The 20,486-nt window shown below is 40.2% G+C and overlaps 2 protein-coding genes across 2 annotated transcripts; both read left to right on the top strand.

Moving 5' to 3' along the window:
• The first annotated feature begins 308 nt into the window (after positions 1 to 308).
• On the top strand, positions 309 to 9,904 carry LOC130384489 (sialic acid-binding Ig-like lectin 14). Its single transcript, XM_056592711.1, has 10 exons — positions 309 to 404; positions 507 to 559; positions 2,615 to 2,674; positions 3,286 to 3,609; positions 3,744 to 4,037; positions 4,308 to 4,571; positions 6,176 to 6,299; positions 6,639 to 6,738; positions 6,860 to 6,952; positions 7,061 to 9,904. The coding sequence occupies exons 1-10, from the start codon at positions 394 to 396 to the stop codon at positions 7,202 to 7,204; spliced, it is 1,467 nt and encodes a 488-aa protein (XP_056448686.1). The 5' UTR covers positions 309 to 393; the 3' UTR covers positions 7,205 to 9,904.
• Positions 9,905 to 10,619: 715 nt separating this feature from the next.
• On the top strand, positions 10,620 to 20,486 carry LOC130384490 (sialic acid-binding Ig-like lectin 14). Its single transcript, XM_056592712.1, has 9 exons — positions 10,620 to 10,640; positions 13,856 to 13,915; positions 14,550 to 14,873; positions 15,008 to 15,301; positions 15,572 to 15,835; positions 18,304 to 18,427; positions 19,103 to 19,202; positions 19,339 to 19,431; positions 19,528 to 20,486. The coding sequence occupies exons 2-9, from the start codon at positions 13,870 to 13,872 to the stop codon at positions 19,669 to 19,671; spliced, it is 1,389 nt and encodes a 462-aa protein (XP_056448687.1). The 5' UTR covers positions 10,620 to 10,640; positions 13,856 to 13,869; the 3' UTR covers positions 19,672 to 20,486.

The raw sequence follows: 20,486 nt of genomic DNA, 5'->3' as shown, positions 1-20,486 counted from the left end.
TGGTTTGTATCTGTGTTGTTAATACACTTAACCGCACAACCAACTCCAGCGGACCTAGAGAGTGTACGGCTTACCGCTCAGTTTTCAAATTCATAGTGCAAGGTTGTAATAAAGTTCTGAGAAAGTTTGTTTGCGAGTTTATGTGGGTACTGGGGCTACTGCAGTAACGGATGGCCAACAAAACCACCCAGCACAACTCTGGAAGAGAGAGGAGGTGCTGATGGAGAAGTATGCTGCTACTTTTGTAGAGGAAATGCTGGTGCATTTTATCTATCAGACAGTCATCAAAGAATGCTGAAATGATAACAGCATTGTTTGGAAAGTATATTTAAGTCCGACACACAGGTTATGCGGTAACCAAAGGCTTCGAAGCAGCTCACAGGTACGGCTGTGATGTTCAACAGGTATGGTTGGGATCTTTTACAATTTGTTGCATACTTTATTTGCCCTGACGTTGATACTAATGAGAACGTTTTAGTTTAACAGCTCACTGTTCTTCAATCTAGGATGCTCTCTGTCCTGTTGTTTGCGGCGGCTTGGGTTGCCTGCCTGGCAAAACGTAAGTAATCGATCCTTCCTGCTGTTTCAGTACACTTTACCAATATGTTTATCGGTTTTGTGAAAGCTTTCTCTGGAGGAAAGCTAGTCGGTACTCAATGCTACTTAACTTTGAACTTTGACTGGATGTCTGATTGTCTTCCTTTAGCCATTTTTTCATGGGTCAGAGTTTCAAGGTGTAGGAACTGGAATAATTGGGTGTCAAGCAACTATGTTGCGAGACAACCTATTGTTTTCGTACAAATTCTTATTGGGTGTCAAGCAACTAAGTTGCGAGACAAACTATTGTTTTTGTATGAATTCCTATTATTATTATTACGCTGCCATGGGAGTCTATGGCAGCCCATAGAACTGCTTGGTGAAAAGTTGCGTGAAATTTGGCACACTGGTTCAGGACAGCCCCATTAGCCCATTAAGCCAAAGTCAGGTCGCAAGCCCAACAGCTCTAGCGCCACCAACAGGTCAAAGTTGGACATGCACTCATGTTTATAACTTTCGACTCATTCATCCAATATTCACAAACCAGGTATCATTGGATTCCTTGAACCAAGCCCAGTTCAACACACCTTCAAAATGCTACTACTATCACAAATCTTGTCCAATCATCTCGACACATGGCACACATGATCTTCCGGCCCTGCTTGATGCAAAACATTTGATACACTTTTAAAATTCAAAACCGTTTGCCCGCTAAAGCCAATCAAATTTGGAAGTGAGACGATTTTTCAGCAGCCCTTTGACATATCATAACCAACCTTGGTAAATAGACCCAAGACCCCATTATCGTGACACTAAATCCATTTGGTGACCTTTGACCTCTAGGGGGCGCTGTTATAAATGTCGATGTGTTTTGACTCCTCTCTCTTCACATGAGTATATTTAAAACTTATTTTCAATGTCTGGTGATATTATCAGACCTCCCCGCATAGCTAGTATATTATTTCTTGCAGAAATATCCGCGACAGCCAATGATATTCGACCGCGAAGCCGCCAAACTGGAAACACGCCAATATCTCAGCAGCCCTTTGGCATATCATAACCCATAACATCAGCATGGGGACACTCAATGAATTTGGGGACCATTGACCTCTAGGGGGTGCTATAATGAATGAAGACGTGTTTTAACTCCTCTCTCTTCACATGAGTACATTTCAAACTTATTTTCAATGTCTGATGATACTGTCAGACCACCCCATATGGCTTATAAATTATATCTCATGGCAACATCAGAACTTGGCCACCATGTTGAAAGTTGTCAAAATCAGTTGTAAATTTCCACAGGCCACAAATTATTTCCAATCTTCATGGAACTTGGCATATATGATCTTCAGACCAAGCTGAACAAATGTATCAAACAGCTTTCTCAAATTCAAAAAGGATTGGCCATGACAGCCAATCAAACTTGACAGCGCTCATTAAAGGGTAGACACTGCACTCGTGTGGCGACAAGCGGTACTTAATGTATAATGCAACAATGACTATATTCACCATTCCGCCCACCTACAATATAAACTGCAATTCCCACTGGATTAGATGCTTCACTAACCACCTCCAGAACGGATGCTTGTTTACATTGTGTCTCTTTTAGGGATATTGTTCCGAATACCCCTATGTGTTTGCGACATTTTTTCTGTCAGGCAGACTGTATGGCGCCCTTACCTCTAGGTGGGGTCCTTTTCCCATTTGGTAAAATAATGCTCATCCCACCGGCTGTCGGTATTGCCGATTACCGAGACGGTCGTCATGTAGCCCCCTGGCCGATTACGTCCGTCCGGCAGAATTAGTTTACCGAGTCCCATTATGCTTGACACCCACATTGCTGCTCGCAGCTATATTTATCATTGTTCTACTTTGAATATTGGTATTAAATGATTGGAAATTATTTTAATCAGTCTTGGAAAGAGTGGAAGTTTTACTGGTATTTTGAAATAGACATTTCTTTAGCAGTTTACAATGTCTTACTATAATTAGTGTAGTACACTGAATACCCAAAGTATATTACGATATTAAGTGTAGCAATGAAGTTAATGTGATTTTTGTATTTCTCCTGATGAAGTTCTGGATGAGAAGATGACTGGATCCTGGAGACTATTTCTGCTCTGTAGTCTCCTGCAAGGTAAACATCTCAACCCTCTCTGATGTTACCTCTGATAGGTACTATATTAATACCTGTAGCACTGAAGTTATCTCTGTAGTACACTCTCTAATACCTTTGATGCTCTATTTTTACTCTCTGTAGTACTCTAATAATGCTTGCTCTGTTAATGCATATATTACTCTCATAATACCTGTAGTACTCTCTGTGGTCCTCTGTTAATACCTATAGTACTCTCTTACTACCTGTAGTGCCCTCTGTAGTACTCTTTTAATACCTGGAGTATTCACTGTAATCCTCTGTTAATACCGGTAGTTCTCTTTGTTGTCCTCTCTCATTACCGGACGTACTCTGCTAATACTTTTTAAATACTCATTGATTATTTAACCTTTAGATTTTAAACTTCGAATTTTGAAATGTACCATCCAAATCAAACACAATAAATGATAGTAGAAAATAATAATAATAATGATTATTATAATAATAACTGATAACTTAGCAACTAATATTACTAATTAATTATAATAGGATATATTATCTTGTTTTGTTAGGAAATGCAATGTTGCATTTAAATATTTTGTCAGTTTGTGCATCGATTGAGCCTTTGAATTTTTCAATCTCTTGTTTTAAAGGTGCTGGGTGCAACGCTGCAGAATTTGAGGTCCTAGTGCCAGCAAGTGTTACGACACTCAGTGGATCCTGTGTTACTGTTCCTTGTTCCTTCACCGTGCCGGACAATTATAAAGCCCTTCTACATCCTGGATGTATACCAATATGGTTAAAAGATCAAATACCTATCAATGCTACAACATTCAGGGGAAATCTAACAGCGTACAACTGTACTACAACATTCAACAACGTACTTGAAGACAATGTTCAATATCATTTTAGAATTGACTGTGGAAATCCATTAAGATATATTTTTTCATTAAACCTAAAGACCATCCAGATCAAGGGTAAGTGCAATGTGTGTCCGCCTGAAACAAACATGTCTCTAAGGCCTATTGGTCTTACTGTGGTTCAGATGATGCTGAATGCTGGTAATGCTTGGGTCTCCATAGTAACCGCTCTAAATTGGTTTGGTACCCAGGGCTCCCTGATGCACCTCGTTTGACCACCCCCAAGGAGCCGGTGGTGGAGGGCACTCCTGTGGAGCTGGGGTGCTCTGCCCCGTCCTACTGTGACACCCACCCCCCCGCTGTGACGTGGACCCCCGCCCTGGGGCTCAGCACCCAGCTCCAGCAGGACGATACCGTGACCTCCACTCTGACCTTCAACGCCTCCCACCATTACCATGGAAACAATGTCTCCTGCACTGCAGCCTACTACATACCATCTGGGAACAAAACTGTGACGTCTACAAGATACCAACTCAGTATCTTATGTGAGTCAATGTACTACCTTTTCATTGAAGAGTACATTTTATTATTTGTTTACTTTTTTATATTGATCTTCTCTGTAATATACCTTTTTTTCCTTGATCTTAGAAGACAAAGCAGTGGGTTGATAAACAAGAACTTTTGATGCTTCTCCTGTTTTTCATTTCATTTACTCTATTTTATTGTATTCGGAACAGTTTTGTTAAATTCACAACATCTGACCAACATGACACCGGAGCTGAGGGCTAGGCTCTGATTGGTGGGTTCTCTCTCAGTTGCCCCCAGGAACACCTCTGCTGTCGGCAGCCCGTGTCTTCCAGCCAGAAAGCGAGGCTGCCTGAACCTGACCTGCACCAGTCATGCTAACCCTGCTGTCAGCGAGGTCACATGGTACCGAATACACGGAGAACAGATCCTTAAGATCGGGAGTGGATCATCTCTGTCCATCCAGCTGAGGAACGCCAATTACGTTTTCTTCTGTGAGGCCAGGAATGAAATTGGCACGGAAAAGTCTGATGTCTACAAGATCGACATTCAAGGTAAGTTTATTCAAAACAGGAAACCACCCTGAGCTTGGTGATGTATCTAAAGGTTTCTTCGATCTAAGACAGAAGACAAAGCAGTGTGTTGATCAATTATTCAAAGTAAGATTGACTCAAAGCCAGTGAGCAAATGAAAAGGTTATTTTATTCAAACCTAAATATGTTTCTTATGTACTCATTTCAGTTTTTGTTCTGCTTTTTTGTTGACTCTTACTGCTTATTGTGAGATCAACATTCAAAGTTAGATTGACTAAAAGACAGGAACAAGTCTGAGTTTAGTGATGTAGTGATGGGCAGACAACCACCATGTTTTATCTTTTATTTTACTATTCATATCTGTATCTCAACCCCTCAAGGATTGAGCATGTCCAATTAATTCTCATAAGCAGGCTTATTGGGTGTCAAGCAACTATGTTGCGAGACAACCTATTGTTTTTGTATGAATTCCTATTATCACGCTGCCATGGGAGTCTATGGCAACTCCTCTCTCTTCACATGAGTACATTTCAATCTTATTTTCAATGTCTGATGATACTGTCAGACCATATCGCCTATAAATTATTTCTCATGGCAACATCAGAACTTGGCCACCATGTTGAAAGTTGTCAAAATCAGTTATAAATTTCCACAGGCCACAAATTATATCCAATCTTCATGGAACCTGGCATATATGATCTTCAGACCAAGTTGAACAAATGTATCAAAGAGCTTTCTCATATTCGAAACCGTTTGGCCGTGACAGCCAATCAAACATGACGGCGCTCATTAATGGTTAGACACTGCACTCGTGTGGCGACAAGCGGTACTTAATGTATAATGCAACAATGACTATATTTACCATTCCGCCCACCTACAATATAAACTGCAATTCCCACTGGATTAGATGCTTCACGAACCACCTCCAGAACGAATGCTTGTTTACATTGTGTCTCTTTTAGGGATATTGTTCCGAATACCCCTATGTATTTGTGACATTTGTTCTGTCAGGCAGACTGTATTGCGCCCTTACCTCTAGGTGGGGTCCTTTTCCCATTTGGTAAAATAATGCTCATCCCACCGGCTGTCGGTATTGCCGATTTCCGAGACGGTCGTCATGTAGCCCCCTGGCCCATTACGTCCATCCGGCAGAATTAGTTTACCGAGACCCATTATGCTTGACAACCACATTGATGCTCGCAGCTATATTTATTATCATCATTTTATTTTTTATTATTGTTATTACTAACTCTGTTACAGACCACTTTGCTCGTGTACGTGAACACTCTCCTACTTCACTGTGTGTCGGCCACGTCTCTTTTGAAAGCTTTCCCTTTGAGCTGGCTATTAGCCAGTACCCTGGTCCATACCGATGACTGGTTGGACTGGATAGTCTTGCCATTGGTCATGAATCAGCTGATGAGATTCTCAGATACAAATTCCAGATGGAAGGAAGAACTGCAATTATTTGTGTTGTTCTTTAGTTCATTTTTTTTCCCCGTTTGGCTACACTGTTTCATTTGAAGTTACAATAACATTTGACCTGTCGGTGCAAGTACTTCTGTCACATATATTATACTGAAGCTAGGCTAAGCTATATATTGTCCTTCTCTCATTATCTTCAGCCAATGAGTACTACTCATACTCTCCAGCCCTTGGATCAGGTGGTGGAACTCCCTTCGTGACCTCAGGAGAAGGAAGCATCACAGGTGTGAAAGTCTGGGAGCAGCCTGGTAATCACATTACTGGGTAAGACATACTGTACCTCTCAGTCTGACTACATCTACGCTAGATAACCACAGAGAGCAGCTTGTCTGGCAAAACGGAGTTAGTTTGAGTCTCTGCTCCTCCTGGTCAAGAATCTTTTCTCTTAGCTTGAGCAAGATTGTTTACTTTATTTTAGGAAACCCCCTCCCCTATTTATTGTGATTAATATGATTTTTTTTTGTTAAAACGTGAATGATTATTGTTATTATTATTTTACAACAAAATTGATTTGTAAAGTGTGTGTTTGTGTGTGGGTATTACTTTAAGTGGTTGATTTATGCTGTTAAAGTTTTAACACAGTTTCCCCATGCTGACTTCTAGTTTCCAGTTGCGTTACGGCACCAGGTGGGACCTTGCTGTTGGTCGCGTGGTCCACGCCCCACTGAGATTGGACCTATTTGAAGGAGAGACAATTACTCAGGTTAAAATGCGTCTCTACTATGTTCTTGTCTATCATTGTCCTGCCATGGTACATTTTTCATATAGGCCTCAATACTGTTACTATTATAACAATGTATAGGCTAGCAATGTTAATATTACAGGTGTCTGGAAAATACCGCTCGGCCAACTACATCTATCAGTTGATTTTTGTGACCAGTAGAGGGCGCTCTCTCATCACAGGCGTGCCATTTGAGGTTCTCATTCATTTATTTATTTCTCCGTTCATTCTTATCTGTTTTGTATTGACTTATTCATATTTTATTTATGTCTGAATTGCTTCCTATTGTTTTCTGTTTTTGCAGACCTCCTTTAACTTTTACCCCGAGCATGCAGAGGCGGAGCTTCGGCTGTTGAGTGGGCGGTTCGATAGCAATGGGATCAGATCACTGGGAGCCCATTGGGGGGTATTCCAGGAGGCCACAGGTTATGGAAATAATACTACTTAACCAAATGCTTAAAAGCACATTTGACTTATTTTTATCAAAACACTGGTCTATTAATTACCTTTTCATTCAGGGGTCAATCCTGGATAGATGTGAGATCTGTATTGTCTCCAAAAACATATTTTTCACTTTTAAAATGTCTTCAAATGATCTTTTAATGATTGTCCTTAAAAAATGTGTGCATGTGAATTATATCTTTGCAAACCACTATGAAGGGCCTCATGTTTCATTAGTGGTTTAAAAGTAAACATTGCCTTGCCTAACTAAAGGATGACTCTGCTCTCAATCTTTTATTCCACTTATTCTCTACGAAAATAATTGTATCGCCTAAACACATTCTACACATGGAGTTATCTGTGCCACACGTTCATGGGGCCAATTCAAGTCATATTTAAATATCCTCAGAGCTTAAAACTACTCAGTGGTTTTTGCTGTCTTTGGTTTTGGGTTGTGTATGTCTCATGTTTTATTTCCTTTGACGTCATATGCACATCAAAGGAATGTGCATATGAGACATACACAACCCATAGATTTGTCACTTTGTCAATATAAATATATTATAAAATCATTTATATTATTTTCACATGTATGGAATAATCTTCATGACAAATGATTATTTTATGATAATCCGTCATTAATATGATAATAACATTTTAGTAATCTTTGTGATACTGTTGCATTTTTTGTGTCTTCACTTTAAAGATTTGAAAGTGCGGATAGAGTTGTCCAAATGACAACAACAACCATGTCCAAGCCAAGCAATAAAGTAGGCTACAATAAACAATAAAACACATTGCCACATTTTCTAATAGTTTAGAAGCCCAAGATAGTTTGTGCGAAGGGACTAAGGTGCGAAGTCTGTCTGAAGTAGTCGGAGTCTCAGGGAATGGGCGGTCTACCATTGTAAAATCGTAAGTTTTAAAAGTAGAATATTTTCAAAAGTATATAACATTTAAATTAGAAAAGTAATAGTTATCGATTCCATGGTAACATACACGTTTAAAAAGTGGAATGGAGTCTCTAGGTCAAACATTGTGGAAGAAGTTAGGTCCCAAAGTTTGGGCGGGCATTTCGGTAAAACATGTCGAACTAGTGGCGGACTCAGACTGTTTGAAGGGCAGGGGCGAAAAAATAAAAAGGGCACATTCTGGACAACATGGGGCCCCACCAGCGGACACATGATGGTGTTTTGTTCCCCCAACGGAGCCTTAAAGGCAGCGCTGCCTGGAAGGTCCTATCCCCTAACCTTAACAAGCGCTGCCTTGAAGGTCCCATTCGGTGCACTTGTTACCTCTCCATGTAGCACTTAAAAGAATAGTTGGGCTCATAATTTAAATGGGGGGTCTGAAGGAAAAGGAAGGAACGTCATTCTGTGATGAGAATTTTTTTTGCTTCAAAGACACTGTTTCCCCTTATTCTAGCGACTTTATAAACACCAAAATTAGTTGTTCACATCATTGTGCACTTTCACATTTTAGCCAAAGAAAGGAGGATGCCTTACTGCTTTCATCTTTACTAACATTTAAGCAAAAATTAGACTGGAGAAAATGCAATGTGACGCTACCATACAGTCTTACCATACAGGTGCATAGTTTAAAATATTTTAAACACTGAAATATGTCTAAAAATGATATTTTAATGATTGTCCTTAAAAAAATTGTGCATATGAATTATATCTTTGCAAAACACTAAAAAGGGCCTCATGTTTGAATAGTGGTTTACTAATGAACATTGCCTTGCCTAACTAAAGGATGACTCTGCTCTCGATGCCTCTTTCCACTAATTCACAAAAACAATTGTATCTACGGTACTTAACACATTCTACACATGGAGTTATCTGTGCAACACGTTCATGCGGCCAATTTAAGTCATAATTAAATATCCTCAGAGCTTAAAGCTACTCTGTGGTTTTTGCTGTCTTTGGTTTTGTGTTGTGTATGTCTCATGTTTTATTTCCTTTGACGTCATATTAAATGTCATAATATAAAAATTGGATCACAAGAAATGCAAGGACAAAATGTGTCACTTTGTCAATATAAATATATTATAAAATCATATATGATTTTCAAATTTGTGGAAAAATCTTCATGACAAATTATTATTCTATGATAATCTGCCATGAAAATTATAATAACATTTGAATAATCTTCATGGTCTATTGCTTTATTGTATCTGTATTTGAAGGAATTCGTGCTGCGGGGAGAGAGTAGTCAATAAAAGGATTTGAAAGTGTGGATAGAGTTGCCAAAATGACAACAACAACCATGTCCAAGCAATAAAGTTGGGTAATAATAATAATAAAGTAGGCTACAATAAACAATAAAAACACATTGCTTAATTTTCTTATAGTTTAGAAGCCCAAGATAGTTTCAGTGATGTTAATAATTAGCCGAGGTGCGAAGTCTGATGTAGTCTCAGGGGATTGACCTCCATTAAAAAATCTTACGTTTTTAAAGTAGAATATTTTCAAAAGTATAAAACATTTAAATTAGAAAATTAATAGCAAACTATTCCAAGGTAACATACCCGTTTAAAGTGGAATGGAGTCTCAAGGTTAAACATTGTGGAAGAAGTTAGGTCCCAAGGTTTGTAGAGAAATGGTTACCACTTTGTTCCACAGGACCCATGTCCGACGTAAGCCGGGCCGATGGAGAAAGCCCAGTAGAGCAGGGGTCTCCAAAGTTATTCACTGCGACACCTAAGTCTCCCCAGGACCCAAATGAACAAGAATTCATGATAAATGTTAACAACGCCTCCATTTATAAACTGCTGATAAAGAACACAACAAACAAGGAATTTAAAATGCATATAAAATGTTTTCATTTCATTAAAATGCACATCACAGCAATGTGCCGAGTGTAATGTTACATTTCTCATCACTTCCTTACGAACTTCAACTGTGAACTTCAAACTGAGCAGTGACCTTTCTTCATGAAACGTAAACTCATATAACAGAGGCATCGTCGCAGCAGACCCTGGCTCTTCTTGTTTGAGTAAAATAAGAGGATTATAATAATAAGAAGTTGAGCTTGGAACAGTTCTTGTGCCGATAAATACGACGTTGAGTGATAAACTCACATGATTGCGTATAGGCTCAGACTCCATCATCCATAGTTAACTTCCAAAGGAAAGTAGCCTATGTAACATTGCAGTCTATAGTTATAGGCACTTGTCATTGGCAGACAGTTACTACATCCATGGTCCTTCGAATTCTTACATTTATTTCCTGGTTTACTTTTGTTGTTCCCGTTGAACAATCTCAAACATTTTCGAAGTGGAAAAATGCTTATGCTTTTGCATAAGCATTTTTCATTCATGTTTCATTTATGAATGCTGATAAGATAACAATGGTTGTAAAATAAGCTAGCTATTTAAGTTCCCCCCACAGGTGAGGCAATAACCCAAAAGCTTTGAAACATCACACAGATCCCATCAACAGGTATGACTGTGATCTTCAACATGTATGGTTGTGATCGTTTAAAATGTTGCAGACTTTATTTGCCCCGTTGTTGATACTAATGAGAACGTTTTAGTTTAACAGCTCACTGTTCTTCAGGATCTAGGATGCTCTCTATCCTTTTGTTCGCTGCGGCTTGGGTTGCCTGCCTGGCAAAACTTAAGTAATGGATCCTTCCTGCTGTTTCAGTACACTTTACCAATATATTTATCGGTTTTGTGAAAGCTTTCTCTGGAGGAAAGCTAGTCGGTACTCAATGCTACTTAACTTTGAACTTTGACTGGATGTCTGATTGTCTTCCTTTAGCCATTTTTTCATGGGTCAGTTTCAAGGTGTAGGAACTGGAATAATTGGGTGTCAAGCAACTATGTTGCGAGACAACCTATTGTTTTCGTACGAATTCGTATTGGGTGTCAAGCAACTATGTTGCGAAACAACCTATTGTTTTTGTATGAATTCCTATAATTATTATTACGCTGCCATGGGAGTCTATGGCAGCCCATAGAACCGCTTGGTGAAAAGTTGTGAAATTTGGCACACTGGTTCAGGACAGCCCCATTAGCCCATTAATGCCCTGTTTACACCTACCCGATAGTGGGCCCCGATGGTGCCCGATGGCTAAATCAGCAGCTATCGTTATAACATCGGCAAATAGCGTGGTTGCATCGGGAAACATCGTTACTCTTCCCGGGAACATCGTTAGACAACGGGAAGAAACGGGAAGAAATGCTCAATGATCGGGCAACATCGGGCAACATCGGCAAAGAACGAACATGTTTGTTAATTTTGGGTCTATCGGGGTAGAATCGGTTACCAGGTGTTGCTATGGGCTAATCGGCTATAATCGGGAATAGAACGGGTGTATAACGTAAGACATCGCAAATCGTTCGGGAATTTTCCTGGGCACATCGGCTATATTCGTTAATCTTCTGCGCTTTATCGTGTTTTATCGTCTTTATATCGGCAACCTCAACACACGAATGACCCTCGAGAACCCTAGACAAATAACGATTGTGAGTGACCAGATTGTGTTAAGGAAGACCCTCAATCTGCCACTTGGGTATAAATAGGGGGTGATGGATGGATGTCCTACTTTTATAATTACAGGGTACTTCGCCCATTTAGAACCGGCGTTCTATTATTATAAAATCGCTATTGTAATTTAAATAAATATATAAATAAATATCAGTCTAAACCAGTCTCCCCTTTGCCTTCTCCCGAAATGACGCCAAATGACGCCAAACGCGTCATTTGACGTGTTTGGCGTCATTCAAAATGACGTCAAGTGACGCCAAACGCACTTCGGGTGTCTTCCCTGGCATAAATCGTTATGTTATCGTTATAACATCGGGTTTGTGTAAATGCTACCCCGATAAATTTACCCGATCATATATTTTTAGCCCGATGTCACCCGAATCACCCCGACTTCCACATCGGTGGTCCATCGGCCATTAGCGGCCATTAGCGGGATGGTGTAAACGGGGCATAAGCCAAAGTCAGGTCGCTAGCCCAACAGCTCTAGCGCCACCAACAGGTCAGAGTTGGACATGCACTCATGTTTATAACTTTCGACTCATTCATCCAATATTCACAAACCAGGTATCATTGGATTCCTTGAACCAAGCCCAGTTCAACGCACCCTATGACGTCATTGCGCCATAACGGATATTTCCGCCATCTTGGTTTATGTCAAAAACCTTCAAAATGGTACTACTATCACAAATCTAGTCCAATCATTTCGAAACTTGGCACACATGATCTTCCGGCAAAGCTTGATGCAAAACATCTGATACACTTTTCAAATTCAAAACCATTTGCCCGCTAAAGCCAATCAAATTTGGCGGCAAAGCCGCCAAACAGGAAGTGAGCCGATTTCTCAGCAGCCCTTTGACATATCATAACCAACCTTGGTAAAAAGACCCAAGACCCAATCACGGTGACACTGAATGAATTTGGTGACCTTTGACCTCTAGGGGGCGCTGTTATTAATGTCGATGTGTTTTGACGCCTCTCTCTTCACATGAGTATATTTAAAACTTATTTTCAATGTCTGGTGATATTATCAGACCTCCCCGTATAGCTAGTATATTATTTCTTGCAGAAATATCTGCGACAGCCAATGATATTCGACCGCGAATCCGCCAAACCGGAAACACGCATAGACCCATAACATTGTCATGGGGACACTCAATGAATTTGGTGACCATTGACCTCTAGGGGGCGCTATAATGAAAGAAGACGTGTTTTAACTCCTCTCTCTTCACATGAGTACATTTCAAACTTATTTTCAATGTCTGATGATACTGTCAGACCACCCCATATGGCTTATAAATTATATCTCATGGCAACATCAGAACTTGGCCACCATGTTGAAAGTTGTCAAAATCAGTTGTAAATTTCCACAGGCCACAAATTATTTCCAATCTTCATGGAACTTGGCACATATGATCTTCAGACCAAGGTGAACAAATGTATCAAACAGCTTTCTCAAATTCAAAAACGTTTGGCCGTGACAGCCAATCAAACTTGACGGCGCTCATTAATGGGTAGACACTGCACTCGTGTGGCGACAAGCGGTACTTAATGTATAATGCAACAATGACTATATTCACCATTCCGCCCACCTACAATATAAACTGCAATTCCCACTGGATTAGATGCTTCACGAACCACCTCCAGAACGGATGCTTGTTTACATTGTGTCTCTTTTAGGGATATTGTTCCGAATACCCCTATGTGTTTGTGACATTTGTTCTGTCAGGCAGACTGTATTGCGCCCTTACCTCTAGGTGGGGTCCTTTTCCCATTTGGCAAACATTGATGCGTACTCGCATAATGCTCATCCCACCGGCTGTCGGTATTGCCGATTACCGAGACGGTCGTCATGTAGCCCCCTGGCCGATTACGTCCGTCCGGCAGAATTAGTTTACCGAGTCCCATTATGCTTGACACCCACATTGCTGCTCGCAGCTATATTTATCATTGTTCTACTTTGAATATTGGTATTATATGATTGGAAATTATTTTAATGAGTCATGGAAAGAGTGGAAGATTTACTGGTATTTTGAAATAGACATTTCTTTAGCAGTTTACAATGTCTTACTCTAATTAGTGTAGTACACTGAATACCCAAAGTATATTACGATATTAAGTGTAGCACTGAAGTTAATGTGATTTTTGTATTTCTCCTGATGAAGTTCTGGATGAGAAGATGACTGGATCCTGGAGACTATTTCTGCTCTGTAGTCTCCTGCAAGGTAAACATCTCAACCCTCTCTGATGTTACCTTTGATAGCTACTATATTAATACCTGTAGCACTGAGGTTCTCTCTGTAGTACACTCTCTAATACCTTTGATGCTCTATTTTTACTCTCTGTAGTACTCTAATAATACTTGCTCTGTTAATGCATATATTACTCTCATAATACCTGTAGTACTCTCTGTGGTCCTCTGTTAGCGTTTTGAACACATGCTTCGCGTTGTGCCGGCGAAATGCACATTTCTTGTCGCTTTGTGCCGGCGAAATGCACATCGCTTGGACCCCTGCATAACTGCTTGCAGTTCTAGTTCTCTTTGTTGTCCGGACGTACTCATTACCGGACGTACTCTTCTAATACTTTTTAAATACTCATTGATTATTTAACCTTTCGATTTTAAACTTCGAATTTTGAAATGTACCATCCAAATCAAACACAATAAATGATAATAATAATAATAATAATAATGATTATTATAATAATAACTGATAACTTAGCAACTAATATTACTAATTAATTATAATCGTAGGATATATTATCTTGTTTTGTTAGGAAATGCAATGTTGCATTTAAATATTTTGTCAGTTTGTGCATCGATTGAGCCTTTAAATTTTTCAACCTCTTGTTTTAAAGGTGCTGGGTGCAACGCTGCAGAATTTGAGGCCCTAATGCCAGCAAGTGTTACGACACTCAGTGGATCCTGTGTTACCGTTCCTTGTTCCTTCACCGTGGAGGACCAGTATAAAGTCAATCTACATCCTGGATGTATACCAATATGGATAAAAGATCAAATAACTATCAGTGCTACAACATTCAGGGGAAATCTAACAGCGTACAACTGTACTACAACATTCAATAACGTACTTGAAGACAATGTTCAATATTATTTTAGAATTGACTGTGGAAATCTATTAAAATATACTTTTTACGAAAACCCAGTGACCATCCAGATCAAGGGTAAGTGTAATATGTGTCCGTCTGAAACAAACATGTCTCTAAGTCCTATTGGTCTTACTGTGGTTCAGATGATGCTGAATGCTGGTAATGCTTGGGTCTCCATAGTAACCGCTCTAAATTGGTTTGGTACCCAGGGCTCCCTGATGCACCACGTTTGACCCCCCCCAAGGAGCCGGTGGTGGAGGGGACTCCTGTGGAGCTGGGGTGCTCTGCCCCGTCCTACTGTGACACCCACCCCCCCACTGTGACGTGGACCCCCGCCCTGGGGCTCAGCACCCAGCTCCAGCAGAACGATACCGTGACCTCCACTCTGACCTTCAACGCCTCCCACCTCCACCATGGAAACAATGTCTCCTGCACTGCGGCCTACTACATACCATCTGGGGACAAAACTGTGACGTCTACAAGACACCAATTCAGTATCTTATGTGAGTCAATGTACTACCTTTTCAATGAAAAGTACATTTTATTATTTGTTTACATTTTTATATTGATCTTCTCTGTAATATACCTTTTTTTCCTTGATCTTAGAAGACAAAGCAGTGGGTTGATCAACAAGAACTTTTGATGCTTCTCCTGTTTTTCATTTCATTTACTCTATTTTATTGTATTCGGAACAGTTTTGTTAAATTCACAACATCTGACCAACATGACACCGGAGCTGAGGGCTAGGCTCTGATTGGTGGGTTCTCTCTCAGTTGCCCCCAGGAACACCTCTGCTGTCGGCAGCCCGTGTCTTCCAGCCAGAGTGGGAGGCTGCCTCAACCTGACCTGCACCAGTCATGCTAACCCTGCTGTCAGCGCGGTCACCTGGTACCGAACACACGGAGAATACATCCTTAAGATCGGGACTGGATCATCTCTGTCCCTCCAGATGTGGAACGCCAATTACGTTTTCTTCTGTGAGGCCAGGAATGAAATTGGCAAGGAAAAGTCTGATGTCTACAAGATCGACATTCAAGGTAAATTTATTCAAAACAGGAAACCACCCTGAGCTTGGTGATGTATCTAAAGGTTTCTTCGATCTAAGACAGAAGACAAAGCAGTGTGTTGATCAATTATTCAAAGTAAGATTGACTCAAAGCCAGTGAGCAAATGAAAAGGTTATTTTATTCAAACCTAAATATGTCTCTTAGGTACTCATTTCAGTTTTTGTTCTGCTTTTTTGTTGACTCTTACTGCTTATTGTGAGATCAACATTCAAAGTTAGATTGACTAAAAGACAGGAACAAGTCTGAGTTTAGTGATGTAGTGATGGGCAGACAATCACCATGTTTTATCTTTTATTTTACTATTTATATCTGTATCTAAACCCCTCAAGGATTGAGCATGTCCAATTAATTCTCATGAGCAGGCTTATTGGGTGTCAAGCAACTATGTTGCGAGACAACCTATTGTTTTTGTATGAATTCCTATTATTACGCTGCCATGGGAGTCCATGGCAGCCCATAGAACCGCTTGGTGAAAAGTTGCAAAATTTTGCACACTGGTTCAGGACAGCCCCATTAGCCCAACAAGCCAAATTCAGGTTGCTAGCCCAACAGCTCTAGTGCCACCAACAGGTCAAAGTTGCACATGCATTCATGTTCATAACTTTCGACCCATTCGTCCAATATTCACAAACCAGGTATCATTAGATTCCTTGAACCAAGCCGAGTTCAACGCACCATATAACGTCATTTTGCGCCATGATTGATTTTCCGTCATCTTGGTTTATGTCAAAAACCTTCAAAATGCTACTACTATCACAAATCTTGTCCAATCATCTCGAAACTTGGCACACATGATCTTCCGGCCATGTTTGATACAAAACATCTGATAGACTTCAAATTCAAAACCGTTTGCCCGCTACAGCCAATCAAATTTGACCGCCAAGTCGCCAAACAGGAAGTAAGCCCATATCTCAGCTGCCCTTTGACATATCATAACCAACCTTGGTACATAGAACCATGACCCCATCATGGTGACACTGAATGAAGTTGGTGACCTTTGACCTCTAGGGGCGCTTTTATTAATGTCGATGTGTTTTGACTCCTCTCTCTTCACATGAGTATATTTAAACTTGTTTTCAATGTCTGGTGATACTATCAGACCTCCCCATATAGCTAGTATATATTATTTCTTGCAGAAATACCCGCGACAGCCAATGATATTCGACTGCGAAGCCGCCACACCGGAAACACGCCAATATCTCAGCAGTCCTTTGACATATCATAACCAAACTTGATACATAGACCCATAACATCATCATGGGGTCACTCAATGAATTTGGTGACCATTGACTTCTAGGGGGCGCTATAATTAATGAAGACGTGTTTTAACTCCTCTCTCTTCACATGAGTACATGTCAAACTTATTTTCAATGTCTGATGATACTGTCAGACCTCCCCATATCGCTTATAAATTATTTCTCATGGCAACATCAGGACTTGGCCACAATGTTGAAAGTTGTCAAAATCAGTTGTAATTTCCACAGGCCACAAATTATATCCAATCTTCGTGGAACTTGGCATATATGATTGTCAGACCAACCTGAACAAATGTATCAAACAGCTTTTTCATTTTCAAAACCGTTTGGCCGTGATTCAATCAAACTTGACGGCGCTCATTAATGGTTAGACACTGCACTCGTGTGGCGACAAGCGGTACTTAATGTATAATGCAACAATGACTATATTTACCATTCCGCCCACCTACAATATAAACTGCAATTCCCACTGGATTAGATGCTTCATGAACCACCTCCAGAACGGATGCTTGTTTACATTGTGTCTCTTTTAGGGATATTGTTCCGAATACCCCTATGTATTTGTGACATTTGTTCTGTCAGGCAGACTGTATTGCGCCCTTACCTCTAGGTGGGGTCCTTTTCCCATTTGGTAAAATAATGCTCATCCCACCGGCTGTCGGTATTGCCGATTTCCGAGACGGTCGTCATGTAGCCCCCTGGCCCATTACGTCCATCCGGCAGAATTAGTTTACCGAGTCCCATTATGCTTGACACCCACATTGCTGCTCGCAGCTATATTTATTATTATCATTTTATTTTTTATTATTGTTATTACTAACTCTGTTACTGACCACTTTGCTCGTATACGTGAACACTCTCCTACTTCACTGTGTGTCGGCCACGTCTCTTTTGAAAGCCTTCCCTTTGAGCTGGCTCTTAGCCAGTACCCTGGTCCATACCTATGACTGGTTGGACTGTATAGTCTTGCCATTGGTCATGAATCAGCTGATGAGATTCTCAGATACAAATTCCAGATGGAAGGAAGAACTGCAATAATTTGCAATAAATTTTCTTCCCCGTTTGGCTACACTGTTTCTTTGAAGTTACAATAACATTGACCTGTCGGTGCATGTACTTATGTCACATATATTATACTGAAGCTATGCTAACTATATATTGTCCTTCTCTCATTATCTTCAGCCAATGAGTACTCCTCATACTCACCAGCCCTTGGATCAGGTGGAGGAACTCCCTTCGTGACCTCAGGAGAAGGAAGAATCACAGGCGTGAAAGTCTGGGAGCAGCCTGGTAATCACATTACCGGGTAAGACATACTGTACCTCTCAGTCTGACTACATCTACGCTAGATGACCACAGAGAGCAGCTTGTCTGGCAAAACTGAGACATGTTAGTTTGACTCTCTGCTCCTTCTGGTCAAGAATTTTTTCTCTTGACTTGAGCAAGACTGTTAACCATATTTTAGGAAGCCCCCTCCCCTTTTTATTGTGATTAATATGCGTCACACACCGGGTCAGGTAGTGGCAAAACAAAGGGAGTCCGCACATGAAATAAAGAGAAACTAGTTTATTAGTAACCCGTTTTACTGGTTAAAGTAAACATAAGCAATTATATTTAAACAAAAGAGATTATACTTAAGACCACATGGCGGGTGGAAGACGGAGCCCAGCGCCCAGCCTAGAAGCAGCAAAAGAGACAGAACACATGGCTACCCAACCCTTAAATCTCTGGATCCCTATACCCCCACAGGTGTGGCCAATTGGCCTGACGCCCTTTCCCAATCTCCACCCACAACCAATAGGCAGAGAGAGGGGCAGGGCGTCACATATGATTGTTTTAGTTAAAACGTGAATGATTAATGCTATTATTATTTTACAACATAATAGATTCGTAAAGTGTGTGTTTGTGTGTGGGTGTCCCTTTGCGTGCTTATTTTATGCTGTTAAACTTTTGACACAGTGTTCCCATGTTGTTCTTCTAGTTTCCAGTTGCGTTACGGCACCAGGTGGGACCGTGCTGTTGGTCTTGTGGTCCACGCCCCACTGAGATTGGACCTATTTAAAGGAGAGACCATTACTCAGGTTAAAATGCGTCTCGACTATGTTCTTGTCAATCATTGTCCTGCCATGGTACATTTTTCATATAGGCCTCATCACTGTACTTTGCAATACTGTTACTATTATAACAATGTCAAGGCTAGCAATGTTAATATTACAGGTGTCTGGAAAATACCGCTCAGCCGACTACATCTATCAGTTGATTTTTGTGACCAGTAGAGGGCGCTCTCTCATCACAGGCATGCCATTTGAGGTTCTCATTCATTTATTTATTTCTCTGTTCATTCTTATCTGTTTTGTATTGACTTATTGACCTTTTATTTATTCCTATTTTTTTCTGTTTTTGCAGACCTCCTTTAACTTTTACCCCGAGCATGCAGAGGAGGAACTTCGGATGTTGAGTGGGCGGTTCGATAGCAATGGGATCAGATCACTGGGAGCCCATTGGGGGGTAATCCAGGAGGCTACAGGTTATGGAAATAATACTACTTAACCAAATGCTTAAAAGCACATTTGACTTGTGAGTTCCGAAGATTTCCTATTGAACAATAGAGCATGATAAGCATATTCAGATTTTTGTTTCTGTGGAGTGATTGGAATGAACATAGGGATGAGTTGTGGGGTGAATGTGGTTTGACCACTTCACTAATGTTGGTAGAAATGGTTTAGGCTTCATTTTTATATATTTCAAAATTAAACCTATCTATAACTTATTTTATCTATACACTTGTCTATCACTTACCTTTTCATTCAGGGGTCAATCCTGGATCGATGTGAGATCTGTATTGTCTCCAAAAACACATTTTTCACTTTAAAAATGTCTTCAAATGATCTTTTAATGATTGCCCTTAAAAAATGTGTGCATGTGAATTATATCTTTGCAAACCACTATGAAGGGCCTCATGTTTGATTAGTGGTTTAAAAGTAAACATTGCCTTGCCTAACTAAAGGATGACTCTGCTCTCAATCTTTTATTCCACTAATTCTCTACGAAAACAATTGTATCGACTAAACACATTCTACACATGGAGTTATCTGTGCCACACGTTCATGGGGCCAATTCAAGTCATATTTAAATATCCTCAGAGCTTAAAACTACTCAGTGGTTTTTGCTGTCTTTGGTTTTGGGTTGTGTATGTCTCATGTTTTATTTCCTTTGACGTCATATGCACGTCAAAGGAATGTGCATATGAGACATACACAACCCATAAATTTGTCACTTTGTCAATATAAATATATTATAAAATCATATATATTATTTTCACATGTATGGAATAATCTTCATGACAAATGATTATTTTATGATAA

Source organism: Gadus chalcogrammus, chromosome 6 (assembly GCF_026213295.1).
Source record: "Gadus chalcogrammus isolate NIFS_2021 chromosome 6, NIFS_Gcha_1.0, whole genome shotgun sequence".
NCBI lineage: Eukaryota > Metazoa > Chordata > Actinopteri > Gadiformes > Gadidae > Gadus > Gadus chalcogrammus.
Note: the sequence above shows the minus strand (reverse complement) of the source record. Positions and strands in the feature narration are given on the sequence as shown.

What these genes read in the sequence shown, in the direction of transcription:
- LOC130384489 (XM_056592711.1), top strand. An exon ending in AAAGACCATCCAGATCAAGG is followed by an intron (nt 3,610 to 3,743) that starts GTAAGTGCAATG and finishes TTTGGTACCCAG; the next exon opens with GGCTCCCTGATGCACCTCGT. An exon ending in TCACAGGCGTGCCATTTGAG is followed by an intron (nt 6,953 to 7,060) that starts GTTCTCATTCAT and finishes CTGTTTTTGCAG; the next exon opens with ACCTCCTTTAACTTTTACCC.
- LOC130384490 (XM_056592712.1), top strand. Translation starts at nt 13,870, where the DNA reads ATGACTGGATCCTGGAGACTATTTCTGCTCTGTAGTCTCCTGCAAG. An exon ending in GCTCTGTAGTCTCCTGCAAG is followed by an intron (nt 13,916 to 14,549) that starts GTAAACATCTCA and finishes CTTGTTTTAAAG; the next exon opens with GTGCTGGGTGCAACGCTGCA. An exon ending in AGTGACCATCCAGATCAAGG is followed by an intron (nt 14,874 to 15,007) that starts GTAAGTGTAATA and finishes TTTGGTACCCAG; the next exon opens with GGCTCCCTGATGCACCACGT.